The sequence below is a fragment of the Glandiceps talaboti genome, chromosome 5, assembly GCF_964340395.1.
Source record: "Glandiceps talaboti chromosome 5, keGlaTala1.1, whole genome shotgun sequence".
Classification (NCBI taxonomy): Eukaryota; Metazoa; Hemichordata; class Enteropneusta; family Spengelidae; genus Glandiceps; species Glandiceps talaboti.
The window spans coordinates 24,418,238-24,431,024 of NC_135553.1; the positions used below are offsets into that span (position 1 = coordinate 24,418,238).

General features: G+C 38.6%; 1 protein-coding gene across 1 annotated transcript; it reads left to right on the forward strand.

Moving 5' to 3' along the window:
* Positions 1–2,112: 2,112 nt before the first annotated feature.
* Positions 2,113–5,892, forward strand: LOC144435526 (heme-binding protein 2-like). The gene is made up of 5 exons (XM_078124117.1): positions 2,113–2,118; positions 3,321–3,485; positions 4,128–4,257; positions 4,937–5,117; positions 5,712–5,892. The coding sequence occupies exons 1-5, from the start codon at positions 2,113–2,115 to the stop codon at positions 5,890–5,892; spliced, it is 663 nt and encodes a 220-aa protein (XP_077980243.1).
* The last annotated feature ends 6,895 nt before the right edge of the window (positions 5,893–12,787 follow it).

Consider the following 12,787-nt stretch of genomic DNA (forward strand, 5'->3'; position numbering starts at 1 on the left):
CCTCATGGGTTCAGTGTTAATGCAGGAGGAAACCGGAGTACCCGGGGAAAACCTGCGTTGTTCGGTAGAGTCAAACTGAACGACACTCTTCGTACTTACAGCGTGGTAAATTTAATCGAACCCTGAATGGGGTTCGAACCCCGACCGCAGTGGTAAGAGGCAAGTGGTTTAACCACTTGGCCACCGACAACCCTATCTTTGAAATGTGCTTATTTTAATACTTTAAACAGTCAAGAGAAATTTTTGTATATTCTAAGTTCAGATGATAAACTTCCTTTTGCCAAATTCCTTTTAGATACATCTTGAAAGATATCCTCAGCAGACAATTAATGTGTATTGTATTTTTGTCTTGTATTGTATTGTGTTGTGTTTACTATACCATGCTTTCCACAGCATGTTGTTAAGTAATAAAGAATTGGTTAATTGGTCTTCTTGGGGGGGGGTCACTCTGGTTTTGTTCATCGGAGCTGGGGGGGGGGGGGTTAGTTTGTTGTTTGAACCCATCCTGTGCTAGTTAGGGATACATTATTTGATATCTGGGAGGGGGCTTTTCGAGAAAAATATTGTAATGGGCCAAAAGTGAAAAAAATTGCTAACAAACTATAGACAGAGAAAAAATATGCTTCCAGGGTATGAACTAACAAAAATTGTTACGATGCAAGACTGGAAACAAGGTGAAAATGTCAGGTGCATGTGTCTCCATAGGTGACTACACCACCTAAACTTTTCATGATTGTTGTCAAAGGTTTAGACCAACTGTTGCCATGACAAATGCAGAAAATCAACAAAACAGTTGTATACCATCAAATCAAATTACTGACCAGACCTTGAATCCTGTAATTTTCCATAATGATGAAATATTTTTGGGAATAAAAAATTGCTTATTATTTGCTCTTGGGGAAAAAAGTTGATGTCAGGGGTGGCCACAAAAATTGTTGTTGAGTCCTCCAGCCCCTCACCCCAGATATGTATAAAATAGTTTACCCCTTCATGTAGACCAGATGTAAGAGTGCCTCTCATAAGTGACAGTTTAGCAAATGAAGATTGCTTGATTTGACTCAGAGATATGGAGGACTGGTATTAAAAAGGTGAATCATCCAGAGGGAATAAAATAGAGTGATAATGCAAAGAATATTTATAAATATTTGACATGTGTCAAATACAGAAATATAAAATGTTCTATGGTTTTAAATAATTAATGATAGTGTGCAGTTGTGTAATTACCTAAGTCTAGTAAATTCATATTTTTGCAGTTACTATTACAAAAAACAAACAAACATGCAAGCAAACAAACAAACAAACAAACAAAAACAAGTCAACAAAAATCAGTTCTTGTACTTACCATAACATTATTATATGTGGCAATTTTCATAAGAATTGGAGCAGTAGTTTTTTAGATGTTGTGTTCACCAACACATGTACACACACACACACACACACACACACACACACACACGGACTGACGGACGTACGGACGTACTACGGACAGACAAAAGCATTACATGTACACCACTTCGGAAGGTAAACACTAATACAATGAACTTTGCATGACCTTGCCTTATGTAAGGCGTACTGAGGGCCCGTCCATTTAGTATGAGTCTGGGCCATGGGTATAGTGTAAACATTTTCTAAAGCGCCATCCTCGAGAGTTAATCGAATGATTCTGAATCAAAAATACAGTGCACTCCAGTAGTATGGTAACTTTTGCCAAAATAGATTAAACGTGATAATTTCATACTGGTGCTTAGATATGCTGACGAACGCAGAGTTGCCAATTATGTGATGGACCCACCCTTTTTATAATGGACGTACCCTTACAGCACACGGTACACGCTGTTGTTGCTGATAAGAAGCACTCTCACTTCGTTGTCTGTGACCAAAGTTTAAACTCTCGAGACATAGAAACACGAAAGTGCTTGAACTTTTACATCGTGCAAACCATTCCCCGATAATTTGGTGAGTATAAGAAACATCACTTTTCGTAGCTCTGGAAAGATGCGCCCGAGAACTCCAACAGCTCTCCGTCCGTCCCTTTCCGTGTTGGAGTTGAGCGCATATTTCCAGAGCTGAACTTGTCGCAGCAAGGAGTACTTTTATATTGCAGTGACTGAAATGGAGGTAGGAAGGACCTACCTCCATGATAATATAGAAGATTTGTCGTGGCGTTGTAGTGTGCTTTGGACTATTTTTGTCCAAAAGTAATGAAAACTTTTAACACACACACTGTCACTTTACAAATTCAGTTTTATGAATGTTACAACCATTTCTTGTATATTTTCAGTGTTTGTGACGCTGTGAATTGATGGTTACCTATCCACCTAACAAGTAACATCCATGTTTTTCCCCTAGTGTTACTAATTCTAACTGTAGTGTTCCATCTTGACTATATAACCATGGTATTTAACAATAAATTGCAAAAGACTGATAAATGTGTAAAAATGTTTGTTATTATACGTACAGTAACAAATTTTTTACACATTTTTTTAGCCATTTTGCAATATATTGAGTTACAAACACAGACTTGGTCAATTTTGATTCCCATTGATTGGTCAAGAAGGAAGCCATGATAAAATTGTTTTATAAATTAAAAATCCAAAATAAATACCCAATCCTCATCCATATGACCACTTTAAGTGAAGGATGTATTAAAAGAACCTTACTAAATTTGAACAAGTGTTGATCACATCACAATCCGTCTATATGATTGTGTTGATGCTAAACTTATGAATAAAGCATGTACTTCTGAGCAGGTAAAAGAGGTATGTCAAAGACCCCATATCCAGAATAGAAGCCAACCAATCATGCCATTATCATGGAATGAGAGCCTAGATCACAAATTACATTCTATCATCTAGTAGTATTATGGAAAATATGCTATCTGCAAACTTAGATAGACAGAAACTAATGTGGTAGATTCCATAAGTGGGTGATAGTATAGTGCCTTGGCTTGCATGGTCATGATGTGGATATAATCACATCTAATCAAGATAGATATACTGAATAAGGTTAAATGTGTGTTCCCTTGAGAAAAACTTGCAATCAGAAATACCACCCTACTGTGAGTGCATGTAATTACATCAATGTCCATGGATAGCTGAATTTATGTATATAATTTATCATCATGTAGCAATAATGTATCATTTGTATAGTTTGTGTCTATGGTAGCTTTTAGCCTGGAATCCATGCAGATGGAGATTTTAAATTTTAGCTTGAGGGAGAAAACTAAAATTTATAATTCCCATCCACATGGATTCCAGGCTACAGCTTCCCTATACAATGTAGTTGATCTGCAATTGTTGTATTTCTGTTCTGCATTTCAGATTGTACAGTACACAACAATGTTGACATTTTACGTACCGGTACTATTATTACTGACGATATCAGTAAGTGCAGCTGACTTACAACTATTGTTCAGCAAATACAGTAAACCAGACTTCTGTCGTGACTTAGATTGTCCAAAATATAAAGTGCTTTCTTCTGGAAAGGTAAGATGTACGTCATACGTCAAACAACAACTTGGATAATTTAGATTACAACATGCACAAACCAAGCTGTTACTCCTGAATAGAAAATATGGATTTATATCCTGGACGGTACATCACAGCAACCTGTCACTGCTGGTTCTATGGTACTTGAACTATGGGTCAAATCACCATTATATTTCCTGATTTTTCATAATTATGGTAGAGGGGCAAACAACTAGCTCTACTAGGGTTAATTTATCTGGTCAAAAATATATGTCTATTTACTGTATGGTCTTGAACTACAAAAGATTTCAAACTTTTGTCAAACAGATTTCAATCAGAGGTTGAAAATTTTCTGGCACTTAATTGTCAGATCCTTCCAAAAGTCACATGATTGTACCGTTTAGTGAGTAACTACACTATACATTTCAGTATCAGTCACTTCTCAGAATACCTGGTTAACAAAATGTTCCAATAATAATTCCTAGCTTGATCTTGACAGGTTTACTCATGAAGATAATGAAATTGATTGGTATGTGAATGATATGGAAAAAAAGCCCAATGGATCTGAACAACAGTTCTAAGTTAGATAGGAAATGTTCCACAAAGCACAACACACTTTATGCAAGTTACAATTATAATCCAATTTTGATCTTTATATAGGGCTTTGAAGAAAGAGAATATGAAGCTGCTAAGTATACAAGTACATTGGTGTCAAGCATGGACTACAGGGATGCTACATACAAGGGGTTCATGAAACTGTTTGATTACATCAGTGGTAACAATAAACAAGGTAGGTAGGATGCAAGGGGTTCATGAAACTGTCCATTACAGTGGTAACAATAAACAAGGTAGGTAGTATGCAAGGGGTTCATGAAACTGATTACACTTAGATTCAGTGGCAACAGTGAACATTGGTAGGTAGGAGGCATGGGGTTCATGAAACTGTTCGATTACATCAGTGGTAACAATAAACAGAGTATGTGGGATGCAAGGGGTTCATGAAACCGTTTGATTACACTTGGATTCGGTGGCAACAGTGAACATTTTGATGATATCAGTTAGCAAAGGTAGTGGTACTGTATAATCTCACTTCCAGACTAATGACTATATGTAATTTAAAGCAGTGCATCAAAATATGGATTTTCATGTATGAAGTGAAACGAAATACATGTAGGTAAAGAATACATTGGTATACAGCAAAGAGATAAAAACTACATTGGTATACAGCAAAGAGATAAATGAGAGTTGTAGAAATAAAACAGAAAACACAGCCTGTAAAAACAAAAAGTTGTAACATGGGCAGTAATTAATGCTGTAAGTCTGAAGGATTGACTGTGCTATTAGTATAGTATTTGACGCTTACATTTTATTTGAGAGAACAATTGTTTTTTACAGAAGTGCAAAGTTTTGAGAATTCTATACAGATTTCTAATCCTGGATGTATATATATATATATTTTCATCACTTAGGTGTAAAAGTTGAAATGGCTGCACCAGTAGCTGTCCAGGTACAACCAGGAGAAGGGCCAGCCTGTGAAAGTAACTATACTGTGAATTTCTTTGTACCATTTGCTGATCAAGACTCTCCACCAGAACCAAGTGATCCTACTGTGTTCATTACACAGATGGCGACATTCAAAGCATACGTTAGGTATGTGTCATATACCTTGTGAATGGCTCTAGTTATGATGACTGCATGGAGGGTGGGGGTGGTGGTAGTGGTGGTAATTATAAAGGCATGTACCTCTTGAGGTGGAGGGGGGAGGGGGTCACTTTAGCTTTGGACATCAGAGCTGGTGGGGGCAGACATGTTCAACTCCAAAACACCAAATGTGATCACATAGTATTCAAATTGTGGCTGCCACATCAGATGCTTCAGACAAACTTTTTAATGATATTCAAAACTGTGTGGCTTTATCAGATTGATGAAGGTATTTTCAATCAGAAGCTGTTAGGAACTGACTGCATACACTAAATTTGTCCAAGTATATTACATATTATATTTCATATACCAAGCCAATGCTTTACACTGAGATTCAAGATCTGTCTACAAAGCCATTGATTTATACATGGCCCACTCTGCAATGGGTTTATCTTGATATTTTCAATGGAAAAAAATATTTGTCATTGTGTACACCGTAATCTCTCAGAGTTTATCTTATGGTTACAAGATCACAGTGTACAACAACGAATCTGTCAATCTAATAAAACTACTGATCAAATACGTTTTGATCTTTCTCCGTAGTTCTTTTCCTGGCTATATCTTCTCAGGAGATGGATGGGCCAAACATGCACTAGAATTGGTGGATGCTCTGAACAACAGCTCTATCACCAACTATGAGAAGTCTTACTACTACACTGCAGGATATGACAGTCCTGCTAGAATCATTGGTAGACACAATGAAATCTGGATGATAGAAATATGAAGTAGTCTGTAAGGTATGCTGTGTCAGAGTGCCCTCATGCATCGACCAACACCTTTGAAGACCGTTGAGGGCAGACTTTACAGTCTACCACAAGAAATGATGGGTTGGACTGTTAGCTCAGATTTTCCATCCAACATACGCGTCTATGAAAATACTTAGTAATAATATTATGGAAGGAACTCGGGAGAAAGTCTCAGGGTTGTGGGGGTATTTTGCATTACAATTTCTTAAATCAACAAAGTCTGTGTTTGACAAAGGTCATATGCAAATTAAGTCAGTTCGACAATAACAATAATTCTGTAAATGAAGTTCAAATGCAAGTGAGGTGTTAAATTGTAATCAAACATTTTGTGCATTTTTTCTTACAGGGTGAATTTCAAAGAGTAATTTTGTTTTAGGTTGTGCTTGAGGGGTAAAGTTCAATGTCATTTTCATTTGAAGTTATCAGTCAAGGTCACATATATAAGCTGTGTTGTTTTCTTATTTTCTAGTTGATGAGTCAAGTTCTAACAGAGATTATTATTTACCCCTCAAACATTCAACACCCTAATGGGGACAACAGGAGTGACCCCTGTCTGTCCCATCCATCCATCCATCTGTATATATCTCAGACATGATCCCATGACTCAATTTCAACCAAACCCAAACCTGGCACACCTGTCAAACACTATATGGAACATATACACACTTAAAGGGGAATGCCACCTCAGAAAAGAGACATTTTCACAAATTATGGTTTCTGGAGAGTTGTTTCATGATTTTCATGATCTTTGCTGTGGGCCATGGCAGCTTGGGAGTCAGCAGCAATAATGTATTCATGGTTACACTGAATAGCATGAGAGATGTGTACACTGAAGGGAATTATCAGGCACTTTGAAGTCGTGAATATTCAAGCAAGAACTCAAGTACACAGAGAATCTATTTAAGTTCAGAATTCTAAGCTGTGCTCGATTTATGTTCCAAATATGCCCATTAATGTAGAACTATTTTGCTTGGTAGAAACATATTGATTATTTATCTTGAGGACGTGTGAATTTTTTATCCCTTCAGGAAACCTACGAGTAGTGAATAGCTAGTGGTGTCGTTTTCCCCCTAAACTTTTTGATGTACAATAAACTCACTGGTAATATCATACACTATGAACAGTATTGCATCATCTGTGGTTAAACATATTTTTTTGTTGCTGAAAACAATAAATCTGTGTAATGAAATAAATTTTTTGGACCAGCGCCCTCAATGGTGAACATGATTTTAACCTGTTTCTGTACTACGTACTTATACCATGTACAATGTCTAATTTTTGGCATTTAACAGTTTTCAGTGAATATATTGTGGTTGTCTGATCAAAAAATGATCTCCACATGTTACAACTAGTACAGTTTTAACATTGTGACACACTCACTTACACACTTCTCTCTACATCCTTCCATCTTTTCAAATTATTTCTCTGTATCCATTCATTCTGTTAGTAGTTCTGTGTCTGCGCCTGGAGCTCTTTGGAGAACGGGTGCATTATAAATTCGCTTTATTTTTGTTATTATTTAAAACCAAGCTTTTGCTCAAGATTTGAACGTGTCAATACACTATCTACAGATTACTAATCAACAGATACGATATCTTTTGAATTAAAGAAATTGCCAAGTTAGTGAATATATCTTCTGGTTAATTGATGAAAATAAGCCAGTGCACGTTTAAGAATAGAAGACAATACAAAAACTGTGGAGTTATGGTATTTGACAATATTTTATTTATGGGTAGGTAAAAGTTCACATTTACATGACAAACAATGGATTTGCATACTTTTTTCTACAGATTACAAAAAAAAATGTGCAGATAATATTTTTATTTTTGGGACAGATATAGTTAGAGTACATCTACAAACAATAAATTTTGTTTTTTTCCGAGATTTTTCTCTAGCAAAATCATTGTGTATGACCGTAAAAGTATATGTGTGTGTGTGTGTGTGTTGACTGTGTGTACTGTAAGAAAAGTATTACATTAAATCACTGTATACACTTCTCTTTATGTGACAGGTCATAGGAGAATGTTGATACTACCAAACCAGAGTCACTATAGAGTTTCAATTGGACAGCACAATATTCGTTTATGTCTCGCACAAGATTTGTTGTTACAAATGATATAAAACAAAAAAATACAGACTGATAGTGCATAAGTATATAAAATGATACATTTTATCTCAATGTGAACACAAATCAACATCACTGTCTGATGAAACAAGGAAGATTTAAATACAAAATGTTAGATAATTTAATAATTTATACCTAACTTTAATTCTCAAGTTATGAATTTGTTCTTGTTTATGATTTGCTTTTACTAGTCCAAGGAATGACAATGACGTGTACTGAATACCCTCTGTTCCATGCAGAGGGTGCATGGTATCACAGGAGGTTGCATAATTAAGCACAGGAAACACTATTTATTGGTAAACAAGCCATTGAGAATGACATAGTCCCCGCTATGATTGGGTTTTAAGGAATTAGCACTACTCTGATCACGCAACAGCACTTGTGAACCTAAATCAAACAGACTTAGATATGTTGTGTCTGCTTGTCGGACATTGAACATGCCTACAACAATAAAGGATTGGTCGGGTATGGGGGATCATATCAATATGAAAATGGATATGCAAATGTATGTCATAGAACACTGTCCTAATACCAACTCTGAATGAGATCTGTTCAAGCATGTCTGAGTTATGGCTTTGGACATGGAAAATTCACAAACAAAATGGCTGCCAGGCAGCCATATTGGATCGTATCACAACAACAATCAATATGCTCATGTATGTCATAGAACACTGTCCTAATACCAACTTTGAATGAGATCTGTTCAAGCATGTCTAAGTTATGGCTTTGGATATGAAAATTCACAAACAAAATGGCTGCCAGGCGGCCATATTGGATCGTATAATGACAACAATGAATATGCACATATATGCCATAGAACACTGTCCTAATGCCAACTTTGAATGAGATCTGTTTGAGCATGTCTGAGTTATGGCTTTAGACAGGGAAAATTCGCAAACAAAATGGCTGCTAGGCGGCCATATTGGATCGTATCATAAAACAAATTGACGTGCATATGTATGCCATAGCATGTTGCCCCTGTACCAAGTTTGAAAAAAATCTGTACAGGCATCTCCAAGAAACGGCTGCGGACGGACAGACAGACGGAACCCAATCCATAAGTCCCCGTTCCGGACTTCGTCTGCGGGGACTAACTATTCAAATACCACAGAACTTTGTTTACCTCTGTCCACAACCAAAATGGTCTTTATAGTTTCAGTACCATTTAATATGCATAACATTCTCATTTTAGGCACTTATACATGACATTAGTCAGCACATGACCAAGCTGTGATGTAGCGTATCTTCCAAATGATGCTGAATCAAAACCACCCAGCATCTCCATCACCACATTGTCATATACCAGGCAGAATACCAGGTACGGTTTATGACAGCATCACTCGTGTGAATGTGCGCAGTTGATTGCAGTTCTTGTGGTGCTTCATTGACAAGAAGATGCATAAATCAGTCATCAGGAAACCAAGTGATTTGGACAAATATTTAGCCTGCAATGATGAAAATTTGGCTTGCTTGCCATTTTGTCCACAGAATGTATTTAAAGTTAGCAATGACTTACAATATCGATGAAGACAACAGTATGGATGTAAAGAAGCTGAAGTACTCGCCAAGAGTTGAATTAAAAATGTCAAGAAGGCTCCATCAAAACCAATGTCCACAAATCCAGCAAGAAAAGTTAAGTATCAGAAAATTCTTGCAAATACAAAGTTTGTCTAAAGACATGTTGGAGAGGAATCTCAAAAAGGCATCACAGAGAGAATCATAGTCGTTATTCTTCAGCTATTACTGAATATACTTACCATAATGGAATACTTATTGATGGATTAAAACGGTATATACCTAGTTGAAAATGCAAAGAAAGGACATGGTTTCCCATTACATGTGCAGTGTGATTCTAGGACAACTGCCCCCCGGACAATTGCCCCCGAAGGACAACTGCCCCCCGGACAATTGCCCCCGAAGGACAACTGCCCCCCGGACAATTGCCCCCCCTGGACAACTGCCCCCGAAGGACAACTGCCCCCCGGGACAATTGCCCCCGAAGGACGACTGCCCCCCGGACAACTGCCCCCTAACGAAAAAAAAAACTAGTATTACAGATGTACGGGTTTGTCATTCATTAAAAAGTCACCGTCGGCAACTTACTGCCGCAATTTGCATACATTAAACTCACTACATTCACATGTTTTACTCTATTGTTATATGTGATTATTGTTATAAAAGTCGGCATGATGCTTTAACTTACCGCTGTAATTCACATAATTTATATGCACATTCTACTCTATTGTCATCTGTGATAATTGTTACGACAATTATATTATTTTTTCTACTTTTGACTCGTTTTCTATCTTGTAACCTGTATATTTTGTATTGAACTGATAATAAATAAATCTTTTCCAGTAAAAAAATGACTTCGTGTTTGTGTTTAGTGAGTAAGTAAGTTGCCGACGGTGACTTTTTAATGAATGACAAACCCGTACATCTGTAATACTAGATTTTTTTTCGTTCGGGGGCAGTAGTCCGGGGGGCAATTGTCCTTCGGGGGCAGTTGTCCGGGGGGCAATTGTCCGGGGGGCAGTTGTCCTTCGGGGGCAATTGTCCGGGGGGCAGTTGTCCTTTGGGGGCAATTGTCCGGGGGCAATTGTCCGGGGGGCAGTTGTCCTGTTACCGTGCAGTGTAAAGTAGGAAGCAGAGAACAAGTCATTAAGTGTGAACACAAAGCATGGCATTTCCTCACAGCAGCAGCAGCTAGAGGAGACGATGATGCTACATTTCTATATCCATCTGCAGAGTACTCGATTTCTGCAAGCTGCTGAAGAAACCCATCTCAAGGATGAAGGTCTTCATAGTATGGCATCCAAAGAAGAACAAAATGTCTACGAGCAAAGTCCATGGCGACCACCTACATCAAAATACATCTTTCTTTCATAGTCACTTTTTCTGTTCAGTGAAATTTCTATTAATGAGCCTTATTGGCGTACCAGTAACACCAGCATCACAAATCGCACATCAAGCTGATGAAGTAACACAACTTGATGTTGTAGGGGAAGTCCACTGCCAATTGTCAAGGGGACCCCACTCATTTCAACTAGATGCACTCATTGTCAATCAGCTGGATGTAGACATACTTGCTGGTAATCCCTTCTTAGTTGCAAATGACATCGCCACTCGCCCAGCAAAACGACAAATCGTCATCAACGGCTCGGAGGTCATCCACTATGGCCCTCAACCTAACCGCACAGCCGCAGTGAGACGAACGCAAGCCAACCTCATCAGGTGTCCAGAACACTTACGCTACTACCAGGTGACTTCATTCAACTCACAACACCTGATACATGTGAACCAGACTCAATTCTAGCACTGGAGCCAAGATATGACAGTAAGATCAACATGGACACCAAGCTAGAAAAAGCATGGCCTCAACCTCAAGAAATACAGTCCATCGGCCACACTCTCAGAGTTATGAACACCACAAACGAGCCAATGGTACTAAAACGTCATGACCACCTGTATCAGGTAAGACAAATTTTACTGGTCAGTAAGGATCCTGTCAAACAGACACCAGACATCACCCATACACCCACTCCATGCAAACCATACTCATCAGACATATCATTAGACCCAGACAACCAACTCCCTGGGGACATACTGAACGCCTTCAAATCACTACACAGCCAATTTGATGATGTCTTCAACCCTGTTGTATCCAAGTATAATGGCCCCAGTGGCAATGTAGAAGCAGTAGTCAACATGGGCCCTGTTCTACCACCTCAACAAAAAGGTAGACTACCTTACTATAACCGTGATACCCTTATTGACCTGCAAGCAAAATTTGACCAACTCGAAAACTCTGGTGTGTTTGCTAAACAGGAAGAGGTCAACACAGTAGTGGAATATCTTAACCTTTCCTTCCTCGTCAAAAAACCCAGTGGGAGTAGCCGGTTAGTAACCTCATTCGGAGAGGTAGCCCAATACAGCAAACCCCAACCTTCCCTGATGCCAAACGTCGACAACATCCTACGTGACATTGCAAGATGGAAGTTTGTTATAACTACATACCTCAATCAAGCCTACTACCAAATCCCTTTATCAACCAAATCAATGAAATACTGTGGTGTAGTCACACCATTCAAGGGTATACGTGTATACACACGCTCAGCAATGGGGATGCCAGGCTCCGAAACGTGTCTTGAAGAGCTCATGTGCAGAGAACTTGGTGATCTCATTCAAGAAGGATGTGCGACAAAGATAGCTGATGACCTGTACGTTGGTGGCAACACTCCTGAGGAAGTACTCCACAATTGGCAGCGCACACTCACCACACTGACCAACAACAACCTCTGTCTCTCAGCAAGGAAGACAAAAATATGTCATAAGTCAGCAACAATCTTGGGATGGACATGGTCAAATGGTACACTCACAGCAAGCTCACACAGAATAACTGCGCTTTCAAGTTTCATCAATCCCTCCCCCCCCCACTACGGTCAAAGCATTGCGGTCATACATAGGGGCCTACAAAGTTCTCAGCAGAGTTTTAAGGGGTTATGCAGACTTCATGGACCCACTAGACCAGGCCGTCGCTCGCAGACAGTCTCGTGAGAATATAAATTGGACTGGAGACCTAGCACAAGCATTTAAACGTGCCCAGTGTGCTCTCAAAGACAACAAATCTATTACCATCCCATGCCCAGCAGACCAACTATGGACAGTCACAGATGGCAGTGTGAAGAAGAGTGGTATAGCTGCTACATTATACTGTCGCAGAGGTGAAAATATCCTGCTGTCTGGTT